At 31.7% G+C, this 13,503-nt stretch overlaps 2 protein-coding genes across 5 annotated transcripts; both read left to right on the top strand.

Annotated features, from left to right (window-relative positions):
• Positions 1–2,173: 2,173 nt before the first annotated feature.
• LOC111275374 (WPP domain-associated protein-like) lies at positions 2,174–10,074 on the top strand. Of its 4 annotated transcripts, none has more exons than XM_022860728.2 (6): positions 2,174–2,380; positions 2,842–5,238; positions 6,310–6,436; positions 7,090–7,191; positions 9,299–9,376; positions 9,568–10,074. In XM_022860728.2, the coding sequence occupies exons 2-5, from the start codon at positions 2,873–2,875 to the stop codon at positions 9,359–9,361; spliced, it is 2,658 nt and encodes an 885-aa protein (XP_022716463.1). In that variant the 5' UTR covers positions 2,174–2,380; positions 2,842–2,872; the 3' UTR covers positions 9,362–9,376; positions 9,568–10,074. The 4 variants fall into 4 exon arrangements, with proteins under 4 accessions (XP_022716463.1, XP_022716464.1, XP_022716465.1 ...); XM_022860729.2 differs by having other exon boundaries at positions 2,184–2,380; positions 9,299–9,351; XM_022860730.2 differs by lacking the exon at positions 7,090–7,191 and having other exon boundaries at positions 2,184–2,380.
• Positions 10,075–12,011: 1,937 nt separating this feature from the next.
• On the top strand, positions 12,012–12,948 carry LOC111274325 (uncharacterized). Its single transcript, XM_022858900.2, has one exon. It carries the CDS (start codon positions 12,314–12,316, stop codon positions 12,746–12,748), a length of 435 nt encoding a protein of 144 aa, XP_022714635.1. The 5' UTR covers positions 12,012–12,313; the 3' UTR covers positions 12,749–12,948.
• Positions 12,949–13,503: the final 555 nt, after the last annotated feature.

Consider the following 13,503-nt stretch of genomic DNA (forward strand, 5'->3'; position numbering starts at 1 on the left):
ATTATAGATAATTTTTTAATAATTTTTTTACATATTATTGATATTCACATTGAACTCTATCAATTTGTTGGGTTTGATTTTTAATTAAAATTTTTATTAAATTATTTTTAAGAAAAAATTTCATAAACTTTACTTAACTTTATATAAGTTTTATCCTATCAGTAAGTTGAAAGTGCATTCATCATCCTTACGCTCATTTTCAAACTCTCTTCGTCCCCACCTTTGAAGAAAAATTATTTCCATCCTTATTCTCACGAAATCTAAAAAGAAAAGGAATTTTCATCTTCTAGCATTTAAAAATTATAAATACAAATATAAATACAAATACAAATTGAAATATGTAGTTATTTTTTAATTTATAGCATAAAAGTTAAAACTATTATAATTTTAAAATAACTAAAAATTACAAACACATATAACAAAAAAATTTAAATTTAAATTACACAAATTCTCCAAATAAAGTTTACATAAGAGCAAATTAATATATACTTATATATATATATATATATCGTGGAGTTAGGTTTAATTTCTCTTTTAAATTTTAAGTTACATTTAAAAAAAATTGCATTCTTAAAATTTATACTTCTAAGTCAAAACGACAAAGAGGTGAATTCGAGTGAGTTTGAGTTGAATAATTTTGAGTTCAGATTATATTTGATTTGAATTATTTTAGATTTGAATAATTTTGATTTGAGTTATTTTGGATTTAAATAATTTTATGTTTGAATCAATTTAGATTTGAGTTTTTTTAAGATAAATTTAAGTTTGGATTTGAATTAATCAAATTATTTTTAAATTTTATAAAAAATATAATTATTTTATTATCTTTTCATGTTTAGATTTTTTAAATTTTAAGTGCTTTGAATTTAAATTTTTTTTTTGAATTTGAGCAGTTTTAAGTTCTAATATATGAATTTTATAAATTAAATCGAATTTTAACAATTTCATATTTTTCTTTTTTACAGATTTTTGGGTTGAGATTCACTTTACCTCATCTTCACTCTGGCCTCCAGGATTGTTGTTATATTTCCAAACTTTTCAAATTTGGTCTGCTCACTGTACCTCAATTAAAAGTAAATTAATCTTCCATTCAACACCCTCTTTTCATTTTTTTATAGTTTTCTAAAAAAAGTTTATATATGATCTTGATGGGAGGGGCAATTACGTAAAAATTTGAACTCCTTTGACGTGGAATCTATGCAAATAAATTACAAAGACGAAGAATTATGGGAGGGGCAATTACGTAAAAATTTGAACTCCTTTGACGTGGAATCTATGCAAATAAATTACAAAGACGAAGAAACAGGAGGAAAAAAGAAAAAGAAACAAAGTAATAAAGTAACAAGTAATGGACAACCTTAAATCATGGTCGTCATGATTCTTTTCTTTTTCTTGGATGGAAGAGATCATGATCGTTAAATTAATAATTCATCATCATGTGATTAAAGTAGGTGGGCCACACAAGCATACTGCTTTCTCAAAGCATCTTTAATCAATCAATTAATTTACTTTAGAACTGATTCTTTGCTCCTAAGAAATTTGGGAATTATACTTTGCTTGACCTATTACCAAAAAAAAAAAAAAAATCCCCTAAAATTTGTTCTCTATACTAAGGTTGCTTAACATACACGTTTGTCAAAATTTTTTTATTTTATTTTTAGAAAAATATCAAATATAGTAATAATAAAATTTTTAAATTCAATAAAAAGAGGTAACAAGTGAAAAAAACCTTGATTTATACTAAAATAAAAAAATAATTTAAAAAAGTATATATGTCAATTTTTTAATTTCTTTTGTTAAGTTAAAATTTTTTTATTATTAATATATCAAATAATTTTTTTTATTTTTATGTAAAAAATGCATGACATCAAGTAGTTAATATCCTAATGGAAAATTTGAAATTCTAAATTAAAGTTTTATTTCAAATTTTAAGATTTTAAAAAAATTAAAGTTATGAAATTAGAAAAAGGTATTTTTTTTATTATATGTCATGTACATATATAAAATGTTTGGTATTAAATTTTTTAATTCCATTCATTAGTATTCAATCTTTGATATATACATTTTTATTTAGTTAAATTCTTAAAAATATAACATTTTAATATTATGTAATATTTAAAAAAATCTAATAAATTCGATTTAATTTAAACATTATCATGTCTACTCATGTCCCAAGAATGATAGTTTTGTAAATAATCTAATTGGAAGGTCCATTTTGTTGGATGGCCTTTCTCTCCCGCTCAGCAAACTTGGCAATTTTTATCCGTTCTCTTAGAAACCCTAAACACGACCAAGAAACACAGAATAGCACTGAGATTTTAATGGAGCAGCTTTTGACTGTAAATCCCCTTTTTTACCTTTAATTTCTCTCAGAAAACCTGTAAGTAACCTTTTTTTAGTTGTGTTTCAGTTTCTATTTTTTTTCTTTTTTACGATTTTGCACTTCTGTTAATGGCATCTAATTTATTGTTTAAAGTCAATTTATTTATGAATGTTTTAAGCTCAATTGTTGGTGTCAAAAGTTGTCAGAAAGTGTTAATTTGATTAGAATTTGTTTTGAAAATTTTGAATTTGAGCTTATTATCATTGTTTGATTGTTAAGAATGAATTTGAAAAGGAAATGGAACTGAAATGTGAAACCTTGTAGTTCGTTTCTTTCTGATGTGCTCAACTAAGTAAACTGATGAAAATTGGATTTTTTAATGTTGTTGACGGCAATTATGCAAACAATTTTCCTTTAAATTCAGTTGTTCAGCTCATTGAAGCTTAGAAACTTATTATGATCTTGAGCAATATTTGTAGTTGCTATTGGATTTACTTTTTTTTTTTTTTTTTTTGCAGTGTAATCCTGCTGGTGGGAGGCAATTCTGAAATGGCTATGGAGAGCTGTCACGATGTAAATGATAGTGTCGTGTCACGTGGTGATGCATCTATTAATGGGTTGGTGCACATTGGTGATGCTTTAAAAGAGAGTGAGGAATTAGATGTTGACTTTCTCAATGAATTTGATTCATATGTGGAAGACATCAAGGACCGGTTGACCATTTCTAGGATGGTGAGTGACTCGGTCATCAGGGGCATGGTCAATGCTGTTGAGCAAGAGGCAGCTGATAGGATTGCTCAAAAAGAGTCAGAGTTAGTGAGGTTGAAGAAAATGGTGAATCCTTGCCATGTTGGTTCAGATGAAAACGAACCCCTGAGATCTTTAATTAAGCACTATGAATCGAAAATTGGTGTATTTTCAAGATTGTCAAATGCTTTATTTGAGCATGAGAAGATGCTAGAATCTTTTGGCAATCTTAAAAATGCAGCTAAAAGGCAGTTTAAGAATCTCAGGATAAAAATTGACCAAATCAGAGGGCATAGTTCTGTTAGGAAGATTAATTCAGTTTCTGAGTTGGTGGGATTGGGTGGTATTTTGCAAGAGGATGAACCCGAAAAATGGATTGATGTGGATAAAACACTTGATTCCTTAAGAATAACCCTGGACTCTGTTTATGAGCACGCTGATGATATTTTTTACTCATCCAAGGCTTCACTCTGTCAATGGCAGCTGGAGCGAGAATACCGGGAAGAAGTTGAACAGATGGTGGTTTCAACTTGTATTCGGAGTTTGAAGGAACAATTTGAAGAAAGACTATGGGATCAAAATGTTCAATCGTATGGTAATGAAAATGTAAATTGGATTGAGAAGATCAATGAGATTTCCAGTTTGCGTCTGGAATTAGATGCCATTTCTAAATCACTGTCTAATCCTGAAACTGGAATGCTTAATTCTAATAGTTCCATGGAAATCAACAGTGATTTGAGTAACAATAAAATGACTGATCATTTGCATCAGAGGGATTCAGGGAATCATGTTTCATCATCAGCTTCACATTGGGAAGGAAATGGTAAGCATGGAGAATTAGTAATTACTGTGCCAGAAAATTTGGATGCTGCTCGACTAAAACTCATGTCAAAGGAGGATTTGGTGAATTTTTTCAAGACTGAGATGACAAAAATGAAGAGGGATTATGACTACAAACTACTAGAGATGACTGAAAAATATTATAGCGTCAAACGGGAGTACTTCAAAGAGAGGGTTTCATCTCTTCCATCTAGGAAGGATAAGGAGTTTGATGTGTTGAGGAAAAAGATCCCAGATGTCATTGTGAAATTGGATAGGATTCTTGTGGAAAATGAAAAATTTCCTGTATTAAGTAATAATAATGAGAAGCTCATCATTTTCAAGGATAGATTAGAATCCCTTCTCTCAGAAAATCATCAACTGAGAGACTCACTCTCCAATAAGAAAAAGGAAGTTAACCTCCTTTCTTCACAAGTTTCTGATGCCATAGAGAAAATCTCACAGTACTCTCTGACTGAGGAAAACTTACTTAAAAAGGTAGAAAACCTTGAGTTTGCTGTTGAAGATGCACATATTGAAGCTGCCATTAGTGGGGATGTATATAACTGCTTCATCAGGGAGGCAATTAGCCAGCTTAAGTGGATCAGTGAAGTTTCAGAGATGGAGCGCAATATCATGAAAGAAATTTATGAGCTTATACTAAAAGATGCTTCTTGCAATATGTCACATGCCAGCAAGAGTGAATTTAAAGATTCTGATTTGGAATCTTTGATTATGGAAGGATTATGCACAATCATGTTCAGAGAAGCCTTCACAGAAGCCAAGGAGAAACTCCATGACTTAAGTATGGATGTATTTGAGAAGGAAAGGATACTAACACTGGAAGTTGCAGAGAAGGAAAAATTGCAGCAACAAATGCTCCTAGGGGAATCGGTGATTGATGAAAAGAAGAAGTTACTTAATGAAACAGCAGCTGCACTGGCAAGAGAAAAGGAGAAAGTTATGGTGGCTTCTCAAGAGCTTGACATTCTAAGGGATCAGACAAATCAGCAGCAAATGATCATTTCTAAGTGCAATAAAGAATCCAGTGTTCTAAAAATCAAACTCCTTCAAGCATTGGACAAACTTGAACAAAATAAAGTGGAGATATGTGATTTAAATCTGAAGCTTGACCAGACAGTTAAAGATTTGAGGGAAAGCAATGGTGAGATACGGAGGCTTCTTGTTGCTGCCCAAGAGAAGGAGAGCATTTTATCATTGGTTAAAGCAAATGAAGATGAGCATAGAAAACAGATGGAATCAATAATTATTCTTGTTGAAGGACTATCTGAGGCAGTTGCTGGTTTTGAATGTCGAGTAGCAGAAGCTATGAAGAGGAGTAATCTAAGGTACATTCTCAATCTCTATTACTTTTTCCTATTTCCTGATTGATAAATCTTCTTTTAAGGGATGCTTGGAGAAGTCTTCCGGGATGTTGGTGGGTCTCATAACACTCTTTATGCTGTAAGAGATAGAAAATTGTCTCCACTATATGTTCTTATCTGTCCTTGCAAATGAATAGAAGGTTATAAGTGGAAAGAAACCCTTAACTTGAAGTTGTTAAACTGTGGCATGTTCCCTAACCAAATGAATCTTATCCTAGGTTTTCTCATTATGGTTATAACTGTTGAACTGCATTGTTTTCCTCTCAAATTTATGACATTGGATTTTTCCCTCAGCCCATGGCTTTCTTAGTAAAGGAAGATAGACTTAAGCTCTGTCTCTCTTTCAAGATCGACTTAAGTTCTGTATCTATTTCAAGACAGACTTGTGGAGGAAAGGCATATAAGTATTGACTTTTGAATTCATTAATTTCAGTTTCTAGTGTTCTGCTATTTCCATATTGCTAATACTCAAAAGACTGGTTAATATTGTCAAGAGAGTTTGATTGCGCTCATTCTTATCACATTTAACCTGTCACCTAAAACTGATTGAGAGAGCTTTCATTTTGTTGTAGATCAGATCCTTATTGATATAAATGACTTCTTGTTGCTATTTGTCTATGATGTCTGTCAGTTTTTAATTCCACAATTGACTGAGATAGCCCTGCCAACCCCTCATTCCTGCCTCATGCAAAATGGTTGATCTCTTTTATTTAATCAGCACGTCCAGGACCGTATAATGGGAATATTGATTTATAGATTGTATATCCATTAAGTTAAGCTCATTTAGATTTTTTTAAAAATCAACTTTCACTCTGGTCTATTTCCTCAGCTTTCATTGGTGTGCAACCTTGTGTCCTTTGGTCAAATTTATGTTTATATATGGCCCATCAACTTTAATTATCCTTGGATTATAGTTTGGTTTGATATTTTGGCACTGAGTTTTCATCCATTTATTTTATTTTATGTAGTACTTGCATTAATTTGGAGGTGGAATTTTGTATTGCATTTATTAACATCAAATGGTTCAATTTTCAGGTTGGAAAATTTGAGCTCCCAATCTGGTTCTCTTATTCAGATGGCAAATATATTGAAAAGAAAGGGATTGCAATATAAGCAGAATCTTGAAAGGAGATGTTCCGACCTTGAAAAAGCTGAAACTGAGGTATGTCAGAAGATTTACACTTTACATAAGTGCATTAGGAAGCATTAACACCTTCCATTCTGTGATGGCTTTTTACATACATGATGTTGTAAAATGAATTTCAGAAGGGATAAATATTCTTGGCAGCATTTTCAATAATGATAAACCAAGCTATGTCTTCTAAAGTACTAGTAATGACATTTTATGTGTGAATTGCTTTTCTCCCTTTATCAATTAGTAACAGTTTAGTAAGAAAACTACCAAAAGGGTAGTGTAGCAATATAGCAGTGAGTATTCTACAAGTTATTTCACCTAATGGACTGTGCACTGGTGTGTGGAATATATGTTTTATGATCCCACATCATTAAACAGTAAGAAATGCAACATGGAAGAGGAAGAAGAACTCAATCTTTTTCTGTCATGAAAGTTTTCATTGACAAAAAAGAAGAGATAGATATTATGGCTGGGCCCTTTGAACAGAAGTGCTGACTTGTGATTCAATGTTTAAGTATTATTTAAATTACCCCATTTAAGTTTTTGCATTAGTGGTATGCAGTTTATGTAGCTTGAACCAAAGTTGAGAAGATCATTGAGTATCATTGATTGAATTCATAATTGAGCATTAGTATTTGGTAGGATATTATTATTTACTGTGTTTTCCTCTTGTATTGAAGGTCGATCTCTTGGGTGATGAGGTGGAAGTACTTTTAGGTCTTCTTGAGAAAATATATGTAGGGCTTGATCATTATTCCCCAATATTGAAACATTATACTGGAGTAAGTTCTTTCTTTATTCCACTGAATTTTTTATCATTATATTTCTTAAAATGGAGTCAAATTTATTTCGTGTCTATGCAACTTTTCTTGGTTCGTAAAGCATCAATGATAACTACAGGACTTAGATTATACTAATCTTGTTTGCCTACTATGTATTATACAAATCTTGTTTGCTTGCTGTGTATTATGCAAATACTTTCTTTGTTTTCAAACTGAGGATATCCTGTGCAAAAAAATTTTTAATTGGCTGGACTTGATGATTTAATGAGGATGCCCATGTGGAAAGGGAGATGGAAGATCAAAGAAGACATTGGCGGTAACTATAAAAAAGACACATAGTCCATTTAGGCGACCACACATAGTGGAACTTTGTTACTGGGACTTAGTTACAGGCAAAAAGTTATGTGACCAAAGAAAATGCAAGAATCAAGTCATAGAGTTTCCAAGGTCTTCACAATTTTCTGACATTTTCATTTGTCTGAATATATATTGTTGCATTGTCTGTTTTTGTCTACCTCGCTTCTGGTTTTTGCATTTGTACAACCTATAGAGATTATTTGTTCACTGAATTCAAATTGCGAAATAATTGGAAACTTCGTTCTTTTTCTGTTTTCTTTTGTTTAAAAAAAAAAAGAATTTTGCTTACATGTTCTTTAAGTACTAGCAGAAATAAAAGTGTAGTTTTGTTGTTTGAATATCACATGGGATTGAAAGAGCATCCTTAATTTCAAACCAGGATCTAAGTATCCTTTAACCAAGTTTGTGTTTTAAGTGGTCATCCTTGCTTCAAGAATTATTTTTCACCTAAGAGGAAGGTAATAGCATATATATACCATGAAGTTTCTTGGTGGCCAAGAGACAAGGTACAACATCAGTTCTATGCTATTTGATTTCACACATATTTAGGCTTTTGAAGACAAATTTGGTGGGAAAGGCTCATAATAAGGCTCATAATAAAATCATTTGGAGAGTGATTCAGTCTTACACAATGTGGACATCGTGGTTGGAGCCTAATAATGGAGTGGTTGGGGGTATCTCTGCGATCAGTTTAGATTCTTGTAACCCTTTTAAACGGGTTATCTGATTCAAGTCTGTTTCTCTTGTATTTGATTTGGCAGACTGCCAGCTGTATAAGCGTGCATACTTCCAATATCAATATTATTCAAATTTCTTTCTGTTATACTTTTATCAGTAGAGTATTGTTGTTTTTTATAGGGATATTTCAATTATTTTTTTCTTTAAAATTTGATTAAATTAGACTCCATTTGTTGTTGCTTTTGCCATCTTATTTCTGCTTCCAAAAACAAAAAGCACATTTGGAACAAATCAAGTAGTGTTTTTTATTTTTCTCCATAATGTACCTCACTCTTTTCATATTTATTTCTTCCTATTTATGGAAGAAAGGAAAACCCAAGAAACTTGGGGTTTTAAAAGTCAATGGTTAAATTTAATGTTGTTTATAATGTTCACGTGAGTGTTTCTGTAACTTTCCAAGAATTAAATTCTTTTTGAGTCTATAAATTGTCTCCTTCCTAACTATCCTTCTAATTTGATGACTGAAATATGACAAATTCCCACCTTCACCTCTCTCCCAAAGAGGATGTCCCAAGTTCTAATCTACCACCCTCAAACTTTCCCAAGAAGAAAAGAAAAAAAAAGAAAGGACAGATGGTTTCAGTTACAAAGCTTATACTTGAATCTGCCTAGAAGGCAAACATACTGATAAGGAAAAATATTGGTTTGAAGAATATCTTAGCTAGTTCATGCTTGGATTACCCTGTAAAACGTGTCAGTTTATTGGTTTATTAACTAAAATTATCATACCTGAATACCTTTGATTTCCTGTTTATGCAATTTTCAACCTATCGTATGGTCATTTTAATAATAGAGTGAGAATAAGTAACTAGTTTGTTACTTTGCTCTTTGTATGTATTCTTTTGAATATTCATTTTAATGAAAAAAATGGAATATATATGAAGAATTAGTAACTTGTTGTGATGTTCTGATAATTCAATAGTAGCTTAGCCATGCCCATAATTTCAATAAATTTGTCTCTATGCATCAAAAATTTGACATTTGTAAGTATATTGTTTTGCTTGTTTTTCAGGTTATGGAGATACTGAAGCTGGTTAGAAGGGAATTGAGTGGAGAATCTACTAAGTCAGTTTGATTTATCCTTCAGTAGGTAGTGTTTTTAATTAACTTAATGCTTCAATGCAATCAAACTAAGTGCTGAAGAGGAAAAAGAAATGCACCAAAAGCCAATTTGAATTGCCCCTACGATTGAGCTGTCATATAATGTGTTTATTTGTTTGACTATATTACTGTAGTTTAAGAAAATTTTTCTTAACTTCTCTAATTTGTTTTTGTTGACAGATGAAAGGTCGATAACTTTTTTGCCCCTGCATTAGCTACTTTTTTGCTATTCAGCAGTTTGGGAAGGAATCATGGTCAACAAAAAGTTTACCTCTGCTGAAACAATCAAGAACAAAATCTTCCCAGGTGAACCCAAAAAGATACACCCTTATCTATGTTGATTATGTTCTTCCCTCTGTATAGAAACCCAAAAGGGAGGTAGGATGTAAAAATCATTGTGACATCATCATCAGGAGAAGTTACCTAGATTGGTGTGGTATTTTTATATCTCAATTCTTTTGGCCTGAAGTCATGAATTCTCCCAGCCTTAAATGAACCACAGATTAGCTCTTTGCTTTTAAAAGGATTTTATTTAAGTTTTCTGTACGATAGCTGTCCAGGCTTAGTCAGCCGAAGGAATGCCCTTTTGCTTTCGTTGGACAATAGTTAAATCTCTTCCGGTTTCTGACCAGAATGTATATTTGTTACATTAAGCAGTTCAAAGAAAAACTTATATTTGAGGAAACATATTTATGTTTGTGCTAGGAGTTTCTGATGGGGATTTTTTTTTTTTTTTAAGGTTATGAATAACGTTCGAACTCTAAACCCTCACGAGTTCCCTCAGTCTTGAAATCTGAATTAAGTAAAATCTATTTCGGTTTTTTACCCAAATGTATATTTGTTACATTTAGCAGTGGATGAAACTGATATTTTAGGTACCATATTTTCATTTGTGCTAGGAGTCTCTGATGGGGATGTCTTTTACATCTTTGTTTTATCTTTTGGCATATAAACCATATGCCTGACTGACTCATCCACAATTAAACCTCACATATATTCGATTACCCTAGGTCTTCACATATCATCTTGAATATGCATATATAAGATTGATTAATTTTACTTTAGTGAGTGATGTCTTGAATATTTTTAAAAATTTTCTTTGACTAGCATTCTTAAAAGATAACTTCAAAGATTTCTCCGTTCCTTTTCCTCCCTTCTCACCATTTTTTGATCTGAAAAGCTGGAAATGGCCTGGTGAAGAGCTAGCTCATCGACGACTTGTCTGAGCATGTCGGTCTAGCTTTTCCTCGCTGTTTTTTATAGCAAGAATGACCTGATTTGGTGCCAGGCCCTCATTGGAGCCCCAAGAGACTAGATACGCCGTCATTTGAGCCCAAAAACGTCCCTGATGTGCGTTTGGGTTTTGGGTATGGTTTCTGGCACTTGCTTCTTGGACCTGATGCCATTGTGTGGTAGATCTAGCTTTCTATAGCCTACCCTGGTGCTGGATGGCCGCATCTGATGCGCAGTGGCACTGATCTGTGTTCCAGCCATGGCCAATCTGTGGGCAAAGGCCCAAAGGGTAAGGGGATTGAGAAATGGGAAGAAAAAAGATAAGGGAAAAAAGAAAAAAAAAAGACTTTGCCATATCATTTTCCACATCATCATTCCACTTATCCAAAAAATGCCACGTTAGCGTGAGATTAAATGGTCAAAATGGCCATGTCATCATTCCATCCAAGTAAGGGTTTAATTTAAAATAAAAACATTTTAGACAATTGGACATGGCAAAAGAACTGAAGTCTATCTAAAATTTTCGGCCAGGGTTTATATATGAATTTAATTATAAATAAACTTAAGAATTCTTAGCCAATGAATCCCATATGGCAATTGGCAGAAACCATTGGATGAAGTTTTTTAACCTTTTCATGGCTTGGATCTGAAGGATATTATAAGAGTTTCAGGGTTCAATTTTATTATAATAGAAAAGGTCAATTGTAGAACTATTTAGTCTAAATGATTCATTCATTTCTCTTAGTAAGTAAAATCTCGCAAGGTTAAAATTTGATCCCAACACGTAGAAAATTTTTTTTCTAATTTTCTTGAACTTTTACCTTCTTTGTACCAAAAAGGAAAAGGTTTAGTATACATATTTGTGAATATATTACTCCCTCCATCTCAAATTATTTGGATGTTACTGATTTTCATGGAGTTATAAAAATAACTTCAATATATTTAATATTAAAATTAAAGTTTCATAACTTTTAATATCAAAAAGTAAAAGAAAATTAATAAAAAGTTATTTTAAAATATAAAAAGTAAGAATTTTAAATATTAAAAAAAAGACATAATTTTGAAACATCTAAAAAAAAAAAGATGGATAAAAATAACGAAAGAGAAGGAGTATATTTTTTTCCTATATTACTACACTAATAATTTAATGTGATAGATGAAATATGAAATGTATTGTGTAATATTCCCTTGTAATATATAGTAATCTTAACCAAAGTCCTAATAAAGTACATATTTTAATAATATTGAAGATGTAATATTAAAGTTTCATGTCAATTGATAATAAAAATATTCTAGAAGTATGAACCAAAACGTCTCTTAATGAAAGCACAAGACTAATATACATATGAGTGAAGCATATGATGTTTCATGCTTATTTCTAACGTAATTTTGCAGCATTAATCAGGCAGTGGAAAAAGAAGAGGGATCAGACAATGGGAATTATTGAAGATGTTTGGTGATATTTCAGCTTCTGTTGTGCTGCATTTTACCAGCGACTTGTAGAGAGGGAAGGCTTAATTTTTCAGTTGGAGAGACAGAGAGAGAGAGAGAGAGACCTTTCACCTTTAAACTACCCCTTAATTAAATTGCTCACTAAGCAATCCCTCTTTCTCTCTCTCTCTCTCTCTCACCATAACCACACCTTCATTCCTTCATTCATCCATTTTCATTCACGAGTTTGATTTCGGAAAGAATGGACAGCGAGTGCAATCCAAGTAATAAGCGCCATTATGACATTACAATGTCCAAGAGAACCAGGAAGCCATTGAATCTTCAAGAAACTAATCATACCAATGCTTCCTCTAAATGGGATCAAATCACCCCAAGAAAAGGTGATCATGAGGAGGAAGAAAGTGATCGAAAAAGCTTGAAGCAACTCATCAAGGGGGACTCAAACGCAAAGGACACGACCAGATCAGAGTGCAGGAGTAGTAATTCACTAGGTCACCACTTCACGGAAGAACCGAAACAGCTGCAGCAGCTGGTGAAGAAACATCAACAAGATAACGGAGTGAAGCTGAAAGGACTGATGAGTCGCTATGCCAAAGTTTTGAGCCTTTTGGTGAAAGTGAAGCGTGAGCCGAGTATTGGGTCCAGGAAAAAACATCTTCTCCGGTTAACAATGTAGGCTATATTGGCTATATTTCTCAGATTTTTGAGATCTCATCATCATATCTCAATATCTTATGCATGCATGCATATATGAATACTATATATGTTTGGATATATACAAACTCCTACCTTCTTTTATTGGGTTCTATTGTTATATTTCATGTAAGTAGTTAATTAATAAATTAGTATTTGTATCTCTCTATATATATATTTATTTATTTATTTGTTCAATTTAAAATGAAACATTAGACGAATTATACACATTTTATTTTTTAAAAATTTAATGAAAAAAAATTTTTTTATGATAAAAATGATAGTTATTAGATACGTTTTTAAGTCGTTAATGATAACATGTGTTTTTGTTTAGTTATAATTTTTTATTTTTATATTTTATTTATTTATTTTTTATTTTCTCTTGATAAACGCCCGATTATTATAATAATTTCTTGAATCTAAATAGAAATTGGAGGAAACTTAGAGGGATCAAATCAATTAGGTTTTGATCAAATGAAAAGGAAAAATCGAAGTTAAGTTGGAGAAGGTATTTCTATCTCGTTTCAATTTGAAAGCCAGATGTTCTTTGCTAGCTAGGAAACTCTAAAGAACAAAATTTCTTTTATATTTTGAGTTATATATATATATATATTTTTTTTTTCTGAAAAAGCTTCTCTCATGTCTTTTTCTTCGCGGAAATTTTATCCCCAAATAATCAGCTACTATTTGACCACTTGCCAAATATTTCATCTCATCGGTTTATTACAAACCTCCATC

The sequence above is a fragment of the Durio zibethinus genome, chromosome 26 (assembly GCF_047325235.1).
Source record: "Durio zibethinus cultivar Kanyao isolate XHJ-2024 chromosome 26, ASM4732523v1, whole genome shotgun sequence".
Taxonomy (NCBI): Eukaryota; Viridiplantae; Streptophyta; class Magnoliopsida; order Malvales; family Malvaceae; genus Durio; species Durio zibethinus.